Genomic DNA, 23,307 nt, shown 5'->3' on the forward strand with positions numbered 1-23,307 from the left:
TTCTCCTCCCGACTTTTAGTTTTGTTTTTAATTTGAATTGGTTGTGGTATAATTTTAAATTTCATACATCTATTTTATGAAAATTAGAAGTTAGTCATTTTATTATTATAATTAATAAAATCATCGATTCAACAATTTAAATGTGATAAATTAGAAAAAATCCATAATTCAAGTTTATATGTTTTAATCAACAATTGGATTAGTTCTAATAACGTATGAGGATTCAATTTTAACAAATTAAAGTAAAGGGATTAACCTCTCAATTTTTTATAAAATAAAGAGATAAAATCCATAATTAAACCTTTGAAACATATAAGATAAAGAAAGATCATTAAAACATGAAAAACACATACAAACATAGGTAAAAAAACCATACCTTAATCATACGTGAGAGGATGATAAAGCCTTAACAACAATACAACTAACAATATTTAAATTTAAATTATACCTGAAATAGTGAACACTTTAATCATCACACCTTCATACAAGATTATACTGATCCTAATTATTCTTGGTACCATAACTAATTATATTAATTTGATGGGAATTGAATAGAGAGAAGCAGCCGAAAGGTGTTCCTAGATGCTGCTAGTTTGTTGACCTAACGCAGAAGCGGCCAAAACACTGGTGGGTCGCTCTTTAATTTTACTTTGGACCCCTCCCCCCCCAATTTCACAAACAAACAAAATAAAAGCTTCCCCATCAAAACAGAACCGTAGAGGGCGACACCCGGTCTAAAGCTATGCTACACGATAATACATATTATTACAAACCAAAAGCAAGTATGTTTGGTACGGGTTGTGCGTGGCACATGTTTTAGCCACTTTCCTATAACGACACTTATTATTAATTAATGTCTTTGTTATTACCAGAATTAACCCCTGTTTCGTTAGGTTTTTTCATAATCAGAAAACATCAAAGCTGGCATGTGAATGCTTTCAATATCAATACTTCTTTTTCTTTACATATATATATATATATATATATATATTTATATTTTAAATTAATGTTTCACGTTAATTCATTTAGTTAAAAATTATTAATTAATTGCATTTGTAAAATTGTCTGTTTGTGTTTTGGATGGATTATTGACGTTTTGTTGAATAGCCAATGTTGAAGCAGATAGCCTACACACGTAACACATGTCAATTAAAATATTTAACATCAATTAAATGTGTTTGGTTTGCACGCATTCTCCTTTTATTATTATTTTTTTACAATTTAATGATTATATAAATAAGAAAGTAATATATTTTAATTGAGTTAAAGACTTAATTAATTTTTGTCTTTTATTATGTTTAATTTTGAATATTCTTCTCATCGTTTCGTCACACCATCATCACCATGAATATTTTAAATAAAATGTTTGCATTTTACGCTGCATAGGCAACAAGGAGAAAACCCCAATAAAGTCTTTCTTATTAATATTATTGTTATTCGCCACTAAACTCCCAATGCGCCTTTGAAAATTGAACCATGTAAATCATACAACCAGCTAAATTAACCAATAAAATAAAATAAAGGTAATGTCACATAAATCTCGTTCTAAATCTATATATGGTTATATTACAATTTATTTTCCTTTGTCAATTAAATAAGAAAATAAAAATAATATTATATTAATTAATTTTGACTTGATTCAATTCAATTTAATCATAAAAAATAATTATAGTTATCATAATTAAAATTAATTTAAATTCAAAATACTATTAATTTATATAATAAAACAATTAATTTGCTCTCATTCTTAAAAAATTAGAAAGTACTCCCACTTAAAGAGAAACCGAGAAAAATATATGTTTTAATTATTAGATATTTTAATATTTAATTAATCGCGATGAAATTGGAAGTAGAATCCGATTGGGTGAGGAGCCTCATCTGCCTTGCAACTTTATCCAATAATAATGTAGCCGGCGGTTTCTTTCTCGTTTGTTTTGTCAACAGTTGTTTTAAGCTAACCGACATCATAGCTGGGAATTGGGATCTTTTTACATCAAACAAAACCAACGGCCAAGATTCACTGTCAGGATCCACTCCAGTGATGAAGATAGCTCACGGGAGAAAATCTACCAATCAATCAAAGCTCCAAAGTGAACACGTGGTCCGGAAAATAAGAAACCAGTGTGGGTGACGGTTCCACTCAAATTATTATTTTTAAAAAAATATTGGCTCTTTGATCATCATCGTATCAACTTGTTTCAGGAAGGAGAGCTTTGAGGGAAGTGTTAACGTGGGGCCCTCAAATAATGTTAGATCCATGGGCATGCCACGTGTCTCTATCCCCCCACGCTTGATAGATATACACACACATCCCATGGAAATACGACAAAATCCAAAGCCCACACATTAGATGAGATGACATCAGAAAGGAGGCAAAAAAAGAAAAGAAAAACCCAAAAAAGATAATTAATAATAGTAAAAAAAAAAAAGCAAAAGCCTCCTTCCTTCCCAGGCTGACAAAAAACATGCCGCCACGCGCTTTCCACTACTGGACAAAACACGGTTCGCTCTCAGTGGCTGTTTCGTGGTTTTGATCGTGATGTTGAGGGTACTTTCGGGATTTTTACCATTTTGGGCAAAAAACAATTTGTCGCCAAGTACCTTGGCGTCGGCCGCACGCAGGAAACTCTTGTCTCCTTTTCATTTGTTTTTATTTGAGAAAATTTTCCCTTCATTACAGCTATTCCCACTTCTAGGTTTAATACTACCACCACTGCCCCTTTTTTTTCACATCAATTCCTCATTGTTTATTTATATAATAGTGATAGATATTAAATTTATACATAAATTTTAATTTTATGAAATTATATACATTAAATTTTACTTTTTGTTCAAATATATAAAATTTATTTTAAATATATCCAAAGAAAGAAGGGATGGACGATAGGCATAGCCTCATAAAAATATATTTCGACTTTCATGCTCATAAAAACATCATTGTAAAAACAAATAATAAATTATTAATAAATCTAAAAAAACCAACATAAAATAAGTTTAGTTTATAGAAGAAAGCAAATTTGAGAAGGCTAGGACCCTACATAAACAGTTAAAATCGGCCGCCCCATTTTGTCGTCTCTTTCGTCTCCGCCTCCGACTCTTTTTTTTTCTTTTTTCTCCTTTGACCCTCCAAAAATATTTCCCCTTGTCTCTCTCTCTCTTTATCTTATGTACTTTCTTTAACTCGTGTATATATATATATATATATTTGCTTTTTCTCTCTTTTATTTCCCGTCTTTTTCTTCTATTTTCTTGGTGGTTTCGTGCTTCAGAAAGGAAGTGTCTCTTCTTGTTTAGAAAAAAAAAACCCCCAAGAACGAGGAATCAATCAAAAAGAGAAGAGAGGTGTCACGGTCGTAACGAATGCACATGTGCTTAGTTTTCTTGAGGCTTTTGTATTCGCTCTTTGCTTCTCCCCTTTGAATCTGCTTCTACTTTTAGAAAATTTCCTGAATTCTCATCTTCTAGCCCCGTCACAGACTAATACAAAGAAAAGACACCCAAGAGCAGAAAAGGAGGGACAATACACCTATGCGGTCTTGCTTTAGTTTCTTGCTACTATGAGGCTGTCTTTGTGAAGATTGGTTTTGTTTCCTCGGTGGGTTCTTTTTCTTGCATCTTTTTTTCCCTTTTTTGTTTTCCGTCTTGGGGGTGTTCTGAGTCTGGTTTGTTTGAGCCATGGCTGGTAGCAATGAAGTCAACCTCAATGAATCCAAGGTATTTTCTTTCGTTTTCTTTTTGGATAGACAATTGGGGTCCATTTCGAAAATTAACAGGTGATTTTGTTTGTTTCAACAGTAATTTTTTTCCCCTACTAAGTAGATGCTGTGGGAGATTTTGACTTCCATTTCGTGGAAACGATAACTTTTTTGTTAAAAAAATTCTCTGTTTATGATTTGATCTTTCTTTTCAGGAGTGATGTTGGGTTAAAACAAATTTTGTCTAATTATGAGCTGTGGATTAATTCGTGGGATTGTGCTGATTTTATGATTTATTCAGAAACGTTCATGTTGGGATTTCATTTATTTTCTCTTCCTTGCAGTACTATCTGTCTTTTCTCAGTTTCCAAATTGATAGTCAAAACTTCTGATCGCTTGAAATTTTGGATTTTATGTAATTTCCTTTGCAGAGGGTTGTACCGTTGAATACCTGGGTCCTCATTTCTAATTTCAAGCTATCGTACAATCTACAGCGCCGTCCAGATGGAACCTTCAACAGAGACTTATCGGAGTTCCTTGACCGTCGAGTACCTGCCAATATCAACCCGGTCGATGGGGTCTTCTCCTTCGATCATGTCGACGGAGCCACCGGCCTTCTTAACCGGGTTTATCAGCCATCTCCCAAAAACGAGGCTCAGTGGGGCATCGTCGACCTCGAGAAACCTTTGAGCACAACCGAGATCGTTCCGGTCATAGTCTTCTTCCACGGCGGGAGTTTCACTCATTCCTCCGCAAACAGCGCCATCTACGACACCTTTTGTCGTCGCCTCGTCAACATTTGCAAAGCCGTCGTTGTGTCAGTGAACTATCGCCGATCGCCCGAACAGCGATACCCTTGTGCGTACGACGATGGTTGGGCGGCTCTAAAGTGGGTTAAATCAAGAACTTGGCTTCAAAGTGGAAAGGACTCCAAAGTGCACGTGTACTTGGCTGGCGATAGTTCTGGTGGCAACATAGCTCACCATGTTGCGGTGAGAGCAGCAGAGGCTGACGTTGAGGTACTAGGCAACATTCTCCTTCACCCAATGTTCGGTGGGCAGATGAGAACGGAATCCGAAAAGAGATTGGACGGCAAGTACTTCGTGACGCTCCACGACCGCGATTGGTATTGGCGAGCTTATCTACCGGAAGGCGAAGATCGAGACCATCCGGCTTGTAACCCGTTCGGGCCAAGAGGTCGAACCCTTGAAGGTCTCAAGTTCCCGAAAAGTCTGGTAGTCGTGGCGGGTTTGGATCTGATTCAAGACTGGCAATTGGCATACGTTGAAGGACTTAAAAAATCGGGTCAAGAGGTGAAACTCCTTTTCTTAGAGAAAGCCACTATCGGCTTCTATTTCTTGCCTAACAACGATCACTTCTACTGCCTCATGGAGGAGATGAACAACTTCGTTCATTCTAACTGTTAATACCACTCACCCTGCGTAGTTATAACCTCCACTTAACCATACGTAACAAAAGTTTCTTTCCCCCTTTAAATTTTTTTTTATCAATGGTGTGTAGTTATAAGCTTGTTTTGTGTTCTTACTTGATTACTACGTTTCGTTTTTTGCGGTGGCGGTGGCCGATGAGCACCAACCAGATACAAGGAAAAGGGCCTTTCTCTAGTTAGCTTCCTGCCTCAAATAACGGGAAGAGAGAAGTGTTGGGGGGGGGGGGGGGTAATGCTGGGGTGGCTTATTGTGTTAATTGGTAAATTCTTAAAAGCACTAATTTCAGAACAAGGAATGGAATTTCATTTTTCTTTTTTATATATGTGTATGTGTTGTCTTGTAATGAAGTTGTATGTTGATGTTATACTTGTACTATGTGTTCTAAAGGTAATATATAAAAGATTTTGTTCTGTTAACATTGCTTTCTGGTCTGGGTATCAACAACATGTCTTTTAACGAACATCCAATGTTTGTGGAAATGCTGAGCCATTCAATACTTCAATGCGGATCATTCTTTTGATAATTGGCACCAAGGGTGATCTTATAGTATCTATGAAATCAATTTGTACACTAGAAGATAAATTAAGTTGATGATTTTCATCTACTATACTTTCTATATTTACTCTTTACACAGGTCATATCCACGCCATTCAATACTAATATTTGTCATCATACCCATTCTTTTTAATATTCTATTTAACGCGATTTTATAATAATTGTTAATATAAGAAATTACTCTTTAATTTTTTTAAAAATAGTTGGAAATATATATATATTTAAAGCTTAGTTGGAAAAATGTAAAGAAGGCGTGCAAAAAGATGGGGGCGTGTGGCGTGGCGGACCACATAGGCAGGCAAAATTTTTTTTCTTTGTCAGTACTCTAAAGCCCAAGACCAAAACAAACCCCAACCAATCAAAAACTTTTGGAATCATTAATTAAAAAAAAAAAATAAATGAGATGAGTGGATTATAAGTCCAAATCGTGTGTTTAGCCAACTTTCCACCTTGTTTTTTTTTTTTTATTAATTTGGAATTTTCTTTTTTCTTTTTAGGGGACATCAGTCTGAGCTTTTGTTAAATAATAGGTGTAATAAATATAGTTATGGTATTTTTTTTAAGTTTAAGATATGAAGCTGTTCACATATTTTGTTTTGTTTTATTTGTTTTTACGTAATACAGAATATAAAATGTTAGTTTGGTTTGAAAGAGGAATAGGGTTTGGTTTTCCGATGGGTAGAAAGTTAAAAAAGTCTTCAAAATAGTGGTTGAAATTTTTGGAACCACTCTAAGGGGACCACCCCTTTTTTTTTTTTTTGTGATAAATGAATATTTAAAATAAAGAATAAAAATGTTGGATTGCTTTTAAAGGGTGGTTTAATGGGGGGAGCAGTAAGTGGTAGGAACAGCTAAGCCTTGGATAAGGACATAGAACTTGGAACCTGTATTTTTTAAAAAATATATATATATATAATTCGGAAATGATGTTATTAATATATCTAAATTTTAAAACTTAAAATTATTATTTGTCGTTAGTTTTTGCATCTTCCCATCAGTAAAACAAAACACAAATCAGATGTATTCATTATTTAAGAGTTTTGTTGTTTTGCGTTTTCTTGTTTAGATAAGATTAAACATTTATAAATGCCCAATGTTCATTTATTTTTGTTTTATTGTTCTTCGTTGTCTTATTGTGAAGCTGTCTCATTGTAAATTAGCTGTTTACTTTTTTGTCTTTTATACATAATCCTTTAATACGACATGGTGGACTGTTTCTCAACAAATTGCCTCTCTTTCTCCCTCCCAACCCCCCTTTTAAATGATTTTCGGACAAAAATCCTCACTATATTTCCATTGCCTCACATAATTCTATTTTTTTTTAAAATGATATGATATATATTATATAAACAAATAATTATATTAATTTAATATAAAATATATATTTATCTAAATATATATAATTAAATTCAAGTTTCATGTATATTGTTAGACCAAATTAAAATATTTATATTAAATTACAGATTAGAACAAAATTAATGTATAATTTTGATATTTATTCTTTTAAAAATAATTTATTTTAGACAGTAATTGCTTGAGGACTTCGCTAATCCTTATTATAGTAGTGCGCTTAATTATTATTATTATTTTGTTTAGCCTAACACACGCAAAGGTCTAAATTGAGTATTCCCTACTCTCTTCAACTCCATCCATTTGAGGGACCATTTTATTCCATTTAAATATAAATGTCATTTTCAAATTTTGGTCAGTTCAAGATATAATGATGTCATTTTCAGATTAAAAATATTAAATTTGTGAAAACTCATGTGATTTAAATTATAATAAAATTAAAATCGAAAATATTAAAAGTATATTATAAAAATGCCAGTTTCAACCTTGGTATACTAATTAAATTGTAATGACAAATAACCCTCCAATAAAAAGTAACAATGGGCGATAAAATTATAAGAAAGAAAACAGCGGGCGATAGGTAGAGGACAAGAAGAATAAAAACATGAGAAAAATACAAAAAATAAAAGGCTGACAATTATAGCTAAAGCCCGAAAAGTAGAATGGAAAGGATTTACATTTATATAAGATAAAAAAAAAAAAAAACAAACAAACACGTGGTTGAAAAAAATTATGCGAAAGTGAAAGGTTGGCAACCACTTAGACTACTATAACTAATAAATAAAAAAAACCAAGTTTTTGTGCTTATGATACACTCAAATGTATAAGAGAAATCACAAGAAAGGGAAGTTGTTAGAAAAATGGTTCCTTTATTAACATTATAAGATTAGAGAATATTTCCTTTAAGATATTTAATTACAAATATGGGGGGTGGGTCTAATTGTTGGTGTTGGAGCCAGCAATGAGTTACCCGTATCCTTCATTCCGTCTGACAACGTACCTACCATTTGGCATTTCTATCTACCTAGTATTATTATTTACAAAGAATACTAATTTTCTTTTATGGACTTTAAATAGGAAAAGCTTTTTTTATTTTGTTGTTTTGAAAGAAAAGATATGGTACTACTAATGGCTGCCCCTTCTGATATGCACCTTTTTTATTTTGTGCTTTTGGACTTGACTATAGCTATTGCTACTTCTCTCAATGAGAGGCAGCCGTACCGGATTTGATGAAGATGGACAATGCCCTGTGCTTTCGGCTATGCCCTTTTTCTCATGCTCGCTTCTGGCCTGCTTTATATTAGCCATTTTCTCTTGTAGTTTTGACTCAACTTTGATTTAATAACGAAAAATCAATAACCCAAATGTAAAATTAACTCAACCTATAATTAACCTAAATTCGAAATCGAATTAGACCTTAAATAAATGCACTTAAAAAAATTAATAAAAAAAACAAGGGCGTAGGTTGGATGAAGACCCAACCTTTAAAATAAAAAATTATCCATTTAATAAAGGTAAAATTATACATTGACTCCTTCAAAATAATAAAACTTTAATTGAATCCTTTAAAAATGATAAAAATATAAGTTCATTAAAATTACAATTTAATTCTGGCTGCTGAAATTTTTTTTTTGGCTCCGCCCTGTATAACATAAATTATTATTTGCCGAAATGGCCTACAGTTGGATACCCTTCAATGTAAAGTAGAATTGTGTAACATTATAGACATGGATACACTTCCATCCATGCATACAAGTTTTTTTTTAGCCTTGTACCAAAAAACAATGAGCTTAATTAAAAACCATTATTCTATACTGCATTAAACCTCAACATCACCTATCTCATCCACACACTGAACTACCATATTGGTATATACTGCATTAAACCTCATACAGGTTTTAGATACAAATCTAAGAAAAACCCTCAAGTAATATGCAACATTGCTGCAATTAATTAAATACAAAACCTCATCAGAAAATGGTATCAAACAATAAGTAATATCAGCTGTTTCAACTTTTCCTTTGCTCTACCATGAGGATGATATGAATGGTTATTTATTCCACTACTGGAATTGATCCACCAGCTGCCAGGATTTGCTGCTGCAGCTGAAACAACCAACCGTAAAGAATCCACTTAAAAAGTACTATTGGAGATAGAAATGGATAAAAATCAAACTCAAGGAATGAAGCACTTTTTTATGAAAAATGGAAATCTGTTCTTGCAGTATCAAAAAGTCATGCAGGAACATAACAATTCCTAGTAGGAGCATGTTGTTATGTGTACCCTGAATAAGGTTTGAAGCTTGTTCTTCAGTAGGGAGTATTCATGAGTCACCTGTTGCAGGCATCTCAAACACCTGTCCCAAAAATTTATCAAGTTAACCAGTCACTTCATTGTATGATTCAAGGGAGTGCGAAGCAAAAAACTTACAGATCAGATATAAGAAGACGTTTCAACTGGAAAAATTGTATTTAATTGATACAGGTACCAAAAAGCAAATATTTACAAATACATGAAGTTTTCATTGCATGCACACTCAATTGGAGAGTTTCCTGGATCGACATCTGGTCAGACCAACAATCTAGAAAAACTAAATTATCATATATTCATATTAGCTTAAATTACTTGGTTAAGCAAAACGGAAACACTATTTGCACTTGAGACTGTTGAACATGATGCCTACTGACCAACTTGTATCTAATCTTCCCATTTAACTGATAAGGTGATGTGAATAGATAAGCTCAACATAATCTCTTCTCTATGGATGACTAAATGTTAGCTTGTCATTCTATTTTTCTTGAGCTGAGTTGAAGAGAGCAGTAACTCAGCTCTCATGGCTGAATCAAATGGCATTTCACATATCCCTCTTTTAATCTATATTATGCTTCCTAACCAAGTGATGCGTTCATGGATGAATGCACTGTATCCCATTATGACTTACTGCCATTTTTCTCATGGAATCTAGGAAAAACATCCAAAAACCTTCAAAAAAGCATCATACAGGTTACAATAGCATGCGAATACGCTAATCAGGTCAACATTCTAATTCAGCATTTCATGCGATCATATAAAGAAACTAATGATGAGAAAAGATGTGAATGGAAAGCAAAGCTCACCCTTCTCGATTTTGGGCTTCACAAAAGCTTCTGAAGGCGACGCATACATCTTTAACCCTCATTGCACCTATGCTATTACCATAAACACACAAACACTCATAACAAACTTTCAAACACAATTAAAATACATTCTAATCTCTACAAGAAGTAATGAAACAACCATCTGATTTTGTACAATGATCATTGCAAAATCCCAATTAAATAAGATAGCAAAGTCAAGTAGAAAAATCAAGGGTTTAAGTATTTATGAATACCTGGAACTACTGCCCTTTAGCTGATGGACACTAGCATCCACTTGCCTGAAATCAACCCCTTGTTGTTGCTCTCTGATAGTAATAATATCACAGTTTACCAATTAGTTTCAGTTTATCCAACAAAACCCAAAAGGGGAGTTATTCTAAGAATAAAACAAGAGAAAGCAAGACAAAAACAATAAAACACTCACAAAGCTCTGGCCATGTTGTTAATAAGCTTCTCACAATCTTCAAAGAAAAGAGAAGCCACCTCAACCACAAAATCAGGGCTGTTATCATCTTGCAGTTTTTGGAGCTGAGTAAACTGATCATCCAAAAATCCCTGTTCAATAACCCATTATTAGGAAGCCTCCAAAAACAACTCCAGGAGAAAAAACAAATAAAAGCGCAGTTAATGGATACAAAAATAAGAATAAGAACCAAAAAAGTTTTTTCCTTTTCAGGTAAACTGATTTATAATCTCGGGGAAAACAAAATATGACAAGTCCCCACTAGATTTGGCTTTTTATAACGATTCTTTTACCCTTTTTTTTGTTGGAAATAATCTCAATAGAAACAATCATAGGAATGAAAACCCAAAACCCATGTACAGATTTTAATGAAAAGATAAATATTTTGGTCAAATCTAAGCAATAACGCAAAAAAAAAAAAGAAAAAAGAAAAAAGAAAAAAAACTATTTGGACCTCACGGTGGAGTGATGCAGAGTAGTCAATGAACTGTCTCTGCAACTGATTCACAACATCCATGGTGACCAAGCCTCCCCTGTTTTCTTTCTTTTAAGCTATTTCAATAATAATAGTAATCACTTGAAAACAGACATTAAAAGCAAAGGATTTATAGCATTGAATATACAGACCAAAAAAAGAAGCAATAGACAGACAAGCTAATAAAATCATAAGATAACCGACTTTTGTATTATTAATTAATTATTACCTAATCCGATTTTTTTAATTTATTGCGGTACGTTAAATTTATGTTAGAAAAAAAAAAAAAGAAGGGTTCTAATTAAAATTAAATTAATAGAAACTCAAGGTGTTCATCACTTTAGGTGGCCTAGGTTTAAATTGTATTAGTGTTGTTTATTGTTTGGGTTTTATAGTATTATTATAATTCATTAAAATAAATTAAATTAATAGATTATTAATATGACACATTAATACATTAAGTGATCGATATAAATATTTTTACTTTTAACTAAAATTAAAACTGAAAAATAAATTTGGGTAAAATTAAGACCCTTTTTTATATGGATTGAGGCTTGAGTAATATTTTTTTTGCTAGAGCTGATCCGAATATCTTATGTTATGTAAAAATATTATAATAATTATATATTTTTATATTTATATTAAATCACTAACCTAATAACAATTAAATCTATCATCCAAAACCTAAAAGAATTTACCCAACTAAATAACCCAATCAAAATATAAAATTTTAAAAAAATTTAATATAATAAATATTTATTATATTTGTGATAGTGTTTTTAATATAAATATTTTTTAATGTATTTTTAATGGGTTTATTTTAGCTTATTTTAGTGCATTTAATTTATTCTATTTTAAAAATTATTTCTAAATAAGAACTAATCTAAAAATAAAATAAAATATGGATGGGCCGGATCAGATTCGAATTTACTTTTCTTAAATTAGATTGAATTTGGACAAAAAAAATAAACTTATTTTTTGAGCCAGAACTATACATAAAAATTTTATATAAATACTTTACATGAGTTGAGCTCGACCCATGAACACTTATAATTTGAACCCTGCTTCTTTTTCTTTTGCTTCTTTTTTCATACAATCTTTTTTTAAATACAGTGTTCGATAAACTTCTCAAACTCATTGCAATTAGACTTGATGGCGACATACCTCTTCATTGAAGTTCTTCATTATTGGTACATTGATTTTATGTCCTGATATCGTGTTTTACACACAAATGTTTGACATATTATGGTTTCTTATAGGTGGAGTTTTCCGAACTCTCCCGCATCTATGATTTTGCTTTCTTCATCTGGTGAGAAAATGCTTTAACCAATGGTGTGAATATGTTGATATTGAGTTGCTACGTTTATGTTCATCTCAGCGCCATCTTGAAACTCTCTGTTGTTGTTCCAATGTCGAAGCCCACTTTCATTAGAATCATTATACATGCCCTATTTCATTGTGTGTGCCGAGTCGAATATATTCATATCTTGTGCTGTACATTTGTTCTGTTACTGACTTCTGCACTCTTATTCCAAATTAAAGCTTTTAGAGAAGTCGGTGACACTTATTTGTTTGGATACTTTGGCAGCAAAATTTAGCTTTTAGTAGGAGTATATATGAATGTCTGGAAGGGCATGAATATGAGCCTAAAGGTATCAAGTTTCTCCAAGTCCGTCCTATGGACTTGCTCGCTCGTGTATTTCTACCAAGTGAATCGTAGTTGTTCTTCTGTTTTGCAGGTGATCGGCTTGTTCTCATCTATAACTTTGTTGACCAAATTTCCCGAGTGTCCAACCCGTCTCCTTTCCTTGCTGTCTTCCCATCTCTGAATTTTGAGGTCCGTTCAAGATACAAATGTTTCTCTCTAGCTATTGGTGCTTAAAGAAAAAGATCGTATGGAAAAGAAAAACAAAAGAAAATAAGGAGGGTGCATGCCACAAGGGGAGAGGGAGGAAAATTTTTTTGGACTAATCATGGAGACATCTATAATTTTAGTTAAAAATTAAAAAAATGTTTAATGTGTGACATAAACAGTCTATCAGGGGATTAATGGAAATTTTAAAAGTAGTGATTAATTCAACTAATTATTTTAATTAGAATAATTAATTGAAAAAAATTAGAATGACCAAAATATTAAAATAATCATGGATATAATTAAAAAAAAACCGAAGTGCCCACGTTGATTGTCTTAAAAAGATAAGAAAAAACATGAAGAGCGAATGTTCTATCTTGGACGTTCAATCCAATTCCAATGTTATTGGATAACGGTTTCCACAATTTTATGTAGAGATAAGGTTTTGATATAATGAAGACAAGGTAGTTGAAGCCAACCCAAATGTTGTTGGTTCCACAAACAGTTTTGATTTGATTTTGAACAATTTATCTTTTATGAGTTACTTGTTAATGTAATTTGATGGTTGAAGGTTATTTGTATAGTGATACAACTAGTATCATATCGTACAAATTATAAATATTTGATATGTCGGGAATTTTTTATTACAATACTCCGAATAGGCATTAAGAATCTATTATAGTAATCAAGATAGTGCATAATTCAAAATCTCATACTCAATTTTAGGTATGTCTTTGACCTCCACTGACATTTGTGTATTTCTGATGCCAAAACACACACTATTGTACTAACATTTTCATTATCATAAATCCACCACAATGTATTTACACCTCCTTTTGCTAGACCTTAGAATGCTATACTTCACATTGATTATGTACTATATTATTTCCAACTTGGATTTTCCTCTTGATCTTCCGTTTCATGTTGCCCAATGAAATATCATTCTTCAAAGTCGTATTTGATTGGATTATGACTTCAACATCAGCCAAAATCATATATCCATTCAAATGAATTTGTTTTATAAATCGATTTGTTATCTTGATACTATCATATGTTAAATTTAAACATTACCACCACTTTTAACGATTTCAGTAATTATTTATTCAAAAGAATCCAACAAAATTAACATTAATTTACTTTAATTGAAAGCAAAAACAATAAATCATTTCTTGTTCAACGAATGTAACAATAATAACTTAACAATTCTAACGATTTGAATAATTCATAAAATAAATGATTCAACAAAATTAGTATTTACTACAATCACAACCATAAAAATAACAAAATTTTCTTATACCATCCACATACAACATAATCAACAATTGTAACAATAAACATAACATAATATTAACTCCAAAAATACTTACAAATTTATTATCAACATTTGCAAACACAACGAGAAAATACTATTAACTACAAAATTAAAGACTAACTTTCGTACCACTCATTCATAAATTATGAAGAAAAAGATACTTAACTAATTAACTGAATTATAGGAACTTTTGTGAATAGTTTGATTCATTTTGAAAGGATTAAAGGTGAGATGATTTTGAAAGTTTTTTTTTTTACTAAAAAATTATAGAATATATAGGAGAGGGAAAGGGGATTAAGTATCTTAAGTTTATTTAAATTCAAAAAAAGGTGTCAATCTCTATAAGTCATAAAATGTTTGAAGTCAACACCTTCACAAGTAGAGTTTCCATTTCACACCTCAAATCCCTATATAAAACAACAAATAGGCTCGACCTTAGGGTCGTTTGGAGGTGTGCCTGCCCAGGGCCCAAAATATTGTTTTCTTGTTTCTATGGAGCCCAAAAAAAGTTTTTAGCTTTTAAAAACCCAATTTTTTTTTTACCAAATTTTAAGTAATCTAATATCTCATTTTATTAGATTGCAGCAGCAGTTTTTGACATGAGGCCCACGAAGGCAGCAGGGGAGGACGGTCTTCCAGCCCTCTTTTATCAAGAATGTTGGCATATTGTTGGAGAAGACGTCACCTCTTTTTGCTTACGAATTCTTAATGGGGATATGGAGGTTAGTGCTGTGAATTCTACTAATATAGTACTTATTCCAAAAGTTGTCAGTCCCACAAATATGACATGGTTTCGACCAATTAGCTTGTATAATGTGCTCTACAAAGTTTTGGCCAAGGTATTAGCAAATCGTTTACGAGGAGTCATTGGAAAATGTATAGACGACGCGCAGAGTGCTTTTGTGCCGGAAGATTAATATCAGATAATGTGATGTTAGCATACGAAATACTACATAAGTTAATCACGATGAGAGCGGGGAAGAAAGGATATATGGCCGTAAAACTGGACATGAGCAAGGGCTACGATTGAGTTGAATGGACTTTTATAAAGGAGATTATGCTAAAGATGGGGTTTGATACGAATTCGGTAGCAGGTAGCAGCTCTTATGAAATGTGTCTCGACTGTCTTATTCAGTGGTTATAAATGGGCATACTGGGGATAAATTTTTCCCAACCAGAGGTCTTAGACAAGTTGATCCGTTCAGTCCGTTTTTATTTCTTTTATGTGGGGAGGGTCTATCGAGTTCATTGCGACTCGCAATGAATAGAAGGTTTTTTAAATGGGCCACAGGTTTCACACCTTTTGTTTGCTGATGATTGTATTCTATTCGGGGAGGCAACAAGTAGGGGCACAAGTCTATTCAAGGAAATCCTGCAGGAATATAAGCTTTGCTCTGGACAGTGTGTCAATTTTGACAAGTCAACAGTTTATTTCAGTAAGAATACCTCGGAAGAAGATAGGGGATTAGCCAACAATCTCTTGGAGGTTCCGCAGTTCGAACAAACCAGAGCGTTACCTAAGACTGCTGAGTATGGTGGGTAGGAGGAAAAAGGAATCTTTTCAGAATTTGAAGGACCGTATTCGAAAATGTATTGATAATTGGAGCAACCGGTTTTTATCTCAAGGGGTGAAGGAAGTTTTTATGAAGGCCATTCTACAGGCAGTACCAATTTACACGATAAATTGTTTTTTACTTCCTAAATCTGTGTTATGAGTTTGATAGTATCATTGCACGATTCTAGTGGCAGAAGAGCCATGGCAAAAAGGGTATTCATTGGTGTACATGGAAAAACCTTTGTGATTTAAAAGAAAACGGTGGTTTAGATTTTAGAAATTTTGGGCAGTTTAATATAAAACAGGGCTGGCGCATTCTTCCGTATCCAAATTCTTTGTTAGCTAAAGTTCTAAAAGCTAAATACTTTCCGAATTCAAACTTTTTAAGTGCCGAGTTGGGATATTTACCTTCTCTTACCTGGAAGAGTATTTGGGAAGCAAAGAGACTGCTCCAAAAAGGATTGGGCTAGAGAGTGGGCAGAGGAGACCAGATCTCTATTTGGGGGGATAGTTGTATCCCGGGGATTGACACAGTTGATAGACATAGTAGACAAAACAATGGGGAACTCCAGTGGAGAACAGGTTTGGTTAATTGTACCTTCCAAGAAGGAGTTGCTCAGAAATTTTAGAGATCCCTCTCTCAGAGACTGACCACGAGGATATGCTTGTATGGAAGGGAGAGCTATCAGGCGAGTTCTCGGTACGTAGTGCTTATAAACTATTACATAATGCTAGCCTGGATCTTAGGAATTTTTTAATACAGACCGAAATGAAAGAATTCTACAAGAAACTATGGGGGCTACAGCTACCCCCTAAAATTATAATCATTATCTGGAGAATCTCCTGGGATTTTATTCCAAACTTTGTTAATCTCCGATTCAAAAGAATAATATCAGATGATAGATGCCCCCGATGTTGTTCCTGGGAAGAATACAACCTCCATATCTTTCATGACTGCCCTGCAACGACCGAAGTCTGGGGATTAGTACACTTACCTTGGGTTGTTAATAATATGAACCAAAGTCTATGGGAGTGGCTAACCTGGGTTCTCAAGAGAGGTAACGATGCCCAATGTCGATGTTTCAGTTATGCCTTATGGCTAATATGGTTATCCAGAAACCAGTTCGTGCATGAAAGGAACAATATAAACGGTAGAGAGTTAGCGCAAAACATACGGCGGTCTATGGCAGAATATGAAGCAGTAAGGGAAATGAAGAGACCTGTAATTATGAATAAGTATTTTAGAGCCCAAGAAGACGTACCAAGAACGGCGGTCTATTTCGACGCAGCGTTCGATAGTAGCAGTTCCACATTTGCGACTGGTCTGGTGGTCTGGGATTTGACCAAAAACCTTTTAGCCGTAAAGTCAACCATTTACAACAATATTCCTTCCCCATTTGCAGCAGAAGCACATGCATGTTTAGAGGGCCTAAAGTTAGGATCTCGTTGGGTTTACAATCAATTAAGATTATGGGAGACTCTAAAACAGTGATTAAGAAGTGTCAAGTGACTTTACCAGACAAATCAGTGATTGGAGCCATTATCAACGATATACATAACAAAAAACGGTGTTTTCAAGAGATTATTTTTCAGCACACGCACAGATCGAAGAACTCACAAGCACATAGAACCGCAAAAGATGCTCTTGTTAGAAGGGAGTCTGCTTACCTGATGGGAGAAGAACTGGATGGGCATGTCTTTGCTTTAGAGAGATGCCAGCCAAGGAACCCAGATTGAAGAGATTTGAGGGAAACTGATTTTCAAAGGAGGGAAGCAGGAAAGTTTTATCATTAAAACCTGCTGTTGATAGAATAGATTGGACTTTGAAATGACAACTCAGGAGAATTAATGGTGTCCAGCTGTTTAGCATTTGACTGGGGTAGATATTTTCTTTAGGTTCCTTTTTTGTTTTGTTTTTTACTTTTTTACTCTTCTAGCTATCCGTTCAGTTTTGTTTTAGTGCTGGTTAGGAGGATTGCACTTTTTTAGTCAGATTGTAGGGCCAGTTGTTTGCTTCTTTAGTTATGGTTGTAACGGGCTTGGGTCCAATTATCTTTTTGGGCCTCAAGTTTTTATTTTCTTCTAATAAAATACCCGATCATTTAACATAAAAAAAAATCTCATTTTATTGTTCCGCCTAGAGTTTCAAAAATGTCAAGATAAGACCTGACAACAAAGAACATTATTCTTGAGAGGAATCCTCAAAAATTGTAGTCTAAGACTTTGACACTTGTAGGCATTGAGCTCATCATTATGTCTTTTCATTATCAACAAATGATTGGACAATAAATTTCGCACATACTATCCAGCACTTATTGTGAAACTTGATACCAACAAAGAACAAATTAAAAAAAAAAACTTTTGAAGAAAACTAAAATACAAAATAATAAAAATAAATTATATCCAAATAAAAAAAACATGGGTGAACGAATCTAGTTATGTTTCTTTTAAGAAAATGTTGTCACCAATCTAATCTTAGAAGATTTATCTCAACAAAACATAGATTTATATGGCCAATCTCACATGATAAACTAAATGATTCATTTGATGTTGTGTAGAGGTATCCTAAAGGACATTTGTCATAAACTTACTTCAAAAGAGGAAAAGAAAACAACAGTTCTTACATTTCTGTCTGCTACAAAATTGACTAAATCATTGGATATTCTTATCTTTTGTTCCCTGAGATTCTTTTCTTTATGTACATGTCTTCAAAGACACCGACAGTCTTTACTTTTGTCCCTTCGGACTGTTTTTGGTTTTCGTTTTTGGTTATTTCATGTCTTCTCTGAAGCATTTGTCATTTATTGAACTTGCTCTGTTTTCTGATGTAATAACTTGTTTCTAGGGCCATTTGGTTGGACCACAAACCTTGATCTTCCAAAAGGGTATTAAGCTTTTAGATCGAAATTAATCTCAAGTCTTGGCTGAGCTTATTTCTTCTGTATTCAATGCCTCTTCAGGGAATGCTTTTCTGAAGAACGGGATCCGACATTTTCTCATGCTCTTTAAGCTATTGAGGTTGCCATTAAGAAGCTGTACAACCTGCATGACATTACATATTCAAAGTAATTGTTAGACTTGAACTTTATAGAAATCTGCTATATCGAACACGGTTCGATTTCGGACTTGTTTAACATAACCTGATTCATTCGAGGGCGTCGAATCGAAGAGCGATGAATGCATAAAGAAGCAGCCAAGAGGACAAGGTTCATTTGTCGCAAATTGTATTCTTCCCCGATGGCAGGATCGATTAGCTCTCTAATATCATTCTTTTTCAGCAACGGTTTTGCCTGTAAAAAAGAAAATATAAACGCATGACAAAATCCAAATCCTTTATCTGCCGCCTTAGATGTTGAGAAAAACGTACCCACAACACAAGGCTTTGCTGAGAGTAATCCAAAGCTCGGCGTCCAGAGACTAGTTCAAGCAACAGTACACCAAAGGCAAAAACATCAGTTTTTTCATCCACTATGCCATGCATTAAGTACTCAGGAGCCAGATAGCTGCAAAGAAAAAAAAGAAGAAGGTAATTTAGAGTCTCTAATGGATAACAGAAAAGAAGGGTGGTTACTAGTGTAAAGGCATTACAAACCCAAATGTGCCTTCGAATTTGGAAACTGTATGGTGAGTCCAATTCTCTGGTAGCCATTTTGCAAGCCCAAAGTCACAAATCTGAACAAAAATGTAAATTTTACTAATTGAAGAATTAGATTTAGATATTTCTAATTTCTTCATAAAATTGCAGCATCTGGTTCTATAGGGTACCTGAGGTTCAAAGTCCTTGGTGAGCAAAATATTTGCAGCCTTGATATCTCTGTGGATGATTTTTCTCTTACAACCCTCATGAAGATATCTTAAGCCTTCAGCTGCGCCTTGAGCTATTTTAAACCTGATGTCCCATTTCAGTTTCTCCTTTGAACCTGCAAGTATGTTTACTTAGATTTGGAACCTGGTTATTCAATGTACATAATCATGTATTGTAGGGACACCATGAACTGACCATAAAGAAGAGAAGCTAAGCTCCCATTTGGAGACAAGTCGAGGACAAGATGCATTCCACCTTCAATTCCATAGCCGATTAACTTAGCTGTGTTGGGATGGTTCACATGAGCCATAACCCCAAGCTCTGCCAAGAAATCCCCTATTATATCATCGGGTGTGCCCTTTGTTAGACGTTTAATGGCAACCAACTGCCCGTTTTGTAAACTCCCTTTGTAAACTTCAGCATAACCCCCCTTTCCAATAAGATTTTCTGCCCAAAAAAGAAGCAAATCAAATTCAGTAACATAAGGTGTAAAAACCAAATTCGAAATGCTAAAGGAAGTAACTGACCACTGCTGAAGTTTTTGGTGGCAATTTGAAGCTCCGAAAGAGTGAAAACCTTCCCTGGAGACTTGAGATTATATGAATTGGTGCTGTTGGCAAGAAAATCCGGGGAAACGGTGACGTTGTCTCTCATACTACTGCTCCTCCTCAATGAGAGCTTAAAAGATCCAAGGGGACGGAAATTGGGTAATGGTTTCTTCAATTTATAACCAAATAATTGTGCGAATTCACGCCATCGAGAGCTTTGTTTCGAGCTTCCCTTATTGGCCGAGTCTGCGGTGGACGGTTTAGAAGAACAACTGGTTTCGAATTCTTCAGTCCTGAAGAAATCCTCAAGAACCCCTGTTGGTGAACATGTATCCACTTTCTTCTCCATATCTAAAGAGGAAAACTATAACCAAAATCCAATTTTTTGCAGCATCAATGAAATGAAACCATTGGAAATAACAGAGCACTCTGTTTTATATATTATGTAACAATGGTGTTTTTTTTGGTTGAAAAGAAAGCAACCCATGAAAGAGAAAACTGATATAGAAGGGAAGCAAAAAACAGAACAAGACACTAGAACCACATAAAGACGAGAAAACCCAGGAAAAAGAGAGGACAAAAAAGAAGCAAAGACAATGGACATGCCATTAAGAAGAAGCTGAGGGAGAAAGAAAAGAGGTGCACATAAATTTGCAGTCACTCTAAAGCTTTTATGAGTTATGATCACTTGCTTCTCGTAACAATATTATTTCTAATGATTCCTTCTTTCTGGAAGAAAAATAATAAAAAATAATTTTTTATTTTTTTATTATTGTAAATATTGTTAGCATTTCCGAATTTTGGTACTAAAATCTAGACGAGAAAATCACAATCTAAACAAGAAAATTTTGGTTAGTTTAAGATTTGTTTTTTTTTTGAAATGGACAACGTTGTGAACTTGTCATGTTGCTGAAGTTTCGTTATCTCGGATAAAAATGTAGGTGATAATAACACCGAATTGTCTTAATAACAATCAAAATTTTCATTACAACAAGCCAACAACTAATAAAAGAAATTGTGTGTGTAATTCCATTATTCATTCATGAATTAAAAAAGACTTAATTAGATGGAAAAAATGATTAGCTATGGGGACATCTTTACCTCCAAATGAAGAGATTATTACAACTACAACTACATCATTTCCTCCCTGCGTTGGTAAGGAAAATATCCCTTTTCTTTTTGCTTGTTTTGTAAGAGTTATGATAACGGCAAGGAGAGTATAATAGTATTAGTTTATAAATTAAAGTCACTTTGGAAAGTGGTTTTGATTAAGATACAATCATACTTTGGTTGTTGGCTCCTACGTTTAAACAGCTTATTTGATTAAGAGATTAAGCATTAGATTTTGGTGTGTCAACTACTATGCTATTTTGTGGGTACAAAATATCTTTTTTTTATTATAATACTTAAAATTATCCATAATAATAGAAATATAGTATATTCAAATCCACGTCCTCCTATATTGATAATAATGTCTATGCCAATCGAGCTAAAACTCAAATAACATTATGATAAAAATTTCTTCAAGTATATTTTAAAGTTTTATAAATAAATAAATAAATGGTACCATATTAATTTGTGAAAATTTTACATCTTTGGCTCACAAAATTTTGCATTTTTAATGGTAATGTTCTCTTATTTGGATTTTAAATATTAATTTTACATTTCCAATAGTATTGGGGTATTTTGATTACCATATATTCCTTAAATAATGAAAGATTATAAAACTAATATCGATTTTATAACAAAAAATTATCGTAGTTTAAAAATTATATATGATGAATTTTTTAATTATTTCAACTTTTTTATTTATACATGATAAAATAATTAAATTTTTATAATAATGAGAATTTAGTAAAATGTTATTTTAAGTAATTTTATATCTCAAGAACTAAACAAAATTTTATATTCCAACTTAACAGATGAATGTAATATATACAATGATGTGTTAAATAATCTTTATTTTTTGAATTGAGGTTTCCTATTCCCTAATTATAATTAAACTTTGAAACAGCAAAATGCAAATGGGTTGGCAAACGCCTTAGCAAAACCAGCGCGATGATTGAGAAAAAAATGAATATGTAAACTCTTTTGGTGTGTGTTTAGATAGACAATACCGTGTTGTGTTGTGTATGTAGTTTATTTTTATCGACACTATAATATTATTATAATATTTAATTTTATTATCATCGCTATTTTTATACTTATCACAGATAAATGTACTGTCAATCTAAACTTATCATTCAATATTTTAATGATATCGATTAGGTAACATTGGTTGAATTCAAAATTAATCTTTAAATCAATTGAATTCAAAATTAATATAAATTAATTAAATTAATAATTAAACTAATTTTTATTTTTAATAATTTATTTAATTAAATCATCCAAATTGATTAAACCGATGAACCATCATCATGGGTACAGTTTTAGAATGCTTACTTCAAACCATTTCAACTTCAAAGGGATGACTAGTCTGTTGACTGACATCTTTCATTGAGGTGGGTGTTGATCAAAACTCTGATTAGAGATTCTTTCACTTCCTTGGTCTCTACATGAATTTTGCGGACTCCACTTCTGTGCCTTTGGGTGGAATTGGCATTATATATAGAATGGAAATTTGTCTACCCACTTTAAGACAATGGTATAAATTCAAATGTTTTTGAAGTAAGGCCAGGTTTGTTTACATATAAAAAGTTTTACGAAAAATATTTTTTGTATTTTTTATATTTGTTTTACAGAAAATAGTTTGATTAACAGAAAATAATTTATTTTTCCTGTAAAATGACTTACCATTTTGAAAAGCGTAAGTTATTTTTAGAAAAGAACTCATATATAAATAATTTTATTTTTATATAAAATTAACTTAAATCAAATTTAATATTATTATATTGATAATAAATTTTATTTTTATTTTTAAAATATTTAAAATATTATTTTTTAATATTATTAAACATACATATTTAATTATTTATATTTAGTCATATAATAATATAATTTACTATTTTAATAAATTATTTAATATTTCAATTTTAATTTAAAAAATAATTTTAAATAATATTATTCACATATTATTAAAATATTCAATATTAATATTTTAATAATAAAT

The 23,307-nt window shown here is 32.7% G+C and overlaps 4 protein-coding genes across 7 annotated transcripts; 1 reads left to right on the forward strand and 3 right to left on the reverse strand.

The window, feature by feature from the left end:
• The first annotated feature begins 3,052 nt into the window (after positions 1 to 3,052).
• LOC108470873 (gibberellin receptor GID1B-like) lies at positions 3,053 to 5,562 on the forward strand. The gene is made up of 2 exons (XM_017772371.2): positions 3,053 to 3,714; positions 4,127 to 5,562. Exons 1-2 carry the CDS (start codon positions 3,676 to 3,678, stop codon positions 5,120 to 5,122), a joined length of 1,035 nt encoding a protein of 344 aa, XP_017627860.1. The 5' UTR covers positions 3,053 to 3,675; the 3' UTR covers positions 5,123 to 5,562.
• A 3,279-nt stretch (positions 5,563 to 8,841) lies between these two features.
• LOC108472456 (histidine-containing phosphotransfer protein 5-like) lies at positions 8,842 to 11,378 on the reverse strand. Its single transcript, XM_017773982.2, has 6 exons — positions 11,106 to 11,378; positions 10,613 to 10,743; positions 10,422 to 10,493; positions 10,168 to 10,239; positions 9,335 to 9,407; positions 8,842 to 9,156 (listed from the first exon to the last, which is right to left on the reverse strand). The coding sequence occupies exons 1-6, from the start codon at positions 11,166 to 11,168 to the stop codon at positions 9,106 to 9,108; spliced, it is 462 nt and encodes a 153-aa protein (XP_017629471.1). The 5' UTR covers positions 11,169 to 11,378; the 3' UTR covers positions 8,842 to 9,105.
• A 5,161-nt stretch (positions 11,379 to 16,539) lies between these two features.
• On the reverse strand, positions 16,540 to 17,730 carry LOC108474215 (uncharacterized). 4 transcript variants are annotated; one of them, XR_008274449.1, is made up of 4 exons: positions 17,514 to 17,704; positions 17,108 to 17,177; positions 16,887 to 16,944; positions 16,540 to 16,804 (listed from the first exon to the last, which is right to left on the reverse strand). XR_008274449.1 is itself a non-coding variant. In XM_053021730.1 (3 exons), exons 1-3 carry the CDS (start codon positions 17,713 to 17,715, stop codon positions 16,939 to 16,941), a joined length of 375 nt encoding a protein of 124 aa, XP_052877690.1. In that variant the 5' UTR covers positions 17,716 to 17,730; the 3' UTR covers positions 16,882 to 16,938. The 4 variants fall into 4 exon arrangements, 1 of the variants encoding a protein (XP_052877690.1); XR_008274450.1 differs by having other exon boundaries at positions 16,540 to 16,799; positions 17,108 to 17,233; positions 17,514 to 17,698; XR_001869877.2 differs by having other exon boundaries at positions 17,108 to 17,233; positions 17,514 to 17,687.
• A 598-nt stretch (positions 17,731 to 18,328) lies between these two features.
• On the reverse strand, positions 18,329 to 21,003 carry LOC108474214 (receptor-like cytosolic serine/threonine-protein kinase RBK2). Its single transcript, XM_017776147.2, has 7 exons — positions 20,178 to 21,003; positions 19,846 to 20,097; positions 19,611 to 19,765; positions 19,438 to 19,517; positions 19,213 to 19,348; positions 18,986 to 19,135; positions 18,329 to 18,887 (listed from the first exon to the last, which is right to left on the reverse strand). Exons 1-7 carry the CDS (start codon positions 20,545 to 20,547, stop codon positions 18,759 to 18,761), a joined length of 1,272 nt encoding a protein of 423 aa, XP_017631636.1. The 5' UTR covers positions 20,548 to 21,003; the 3' UTR covers positions 18,329 to 18,758.
• Between the last annotated feature and the right edge of the window lie 2,304 nt (positions 21,004 to 23,307).

This window comes from Gossypium arboreum, chromosome 11 (assembly GCF_025698485.1).
Source record: "Gossypium arboreum isolate Shixiya-1 chromosome 11, ASM2569848v2, whole genome shotgun sequence".
Classification (NCBI taxonomy): Eukaryota; Viridiplantae; Streptophyta; class Magnoliopsida; order Malvales; family Malvaceae; genus Gossypium; species Gossypium arboreum.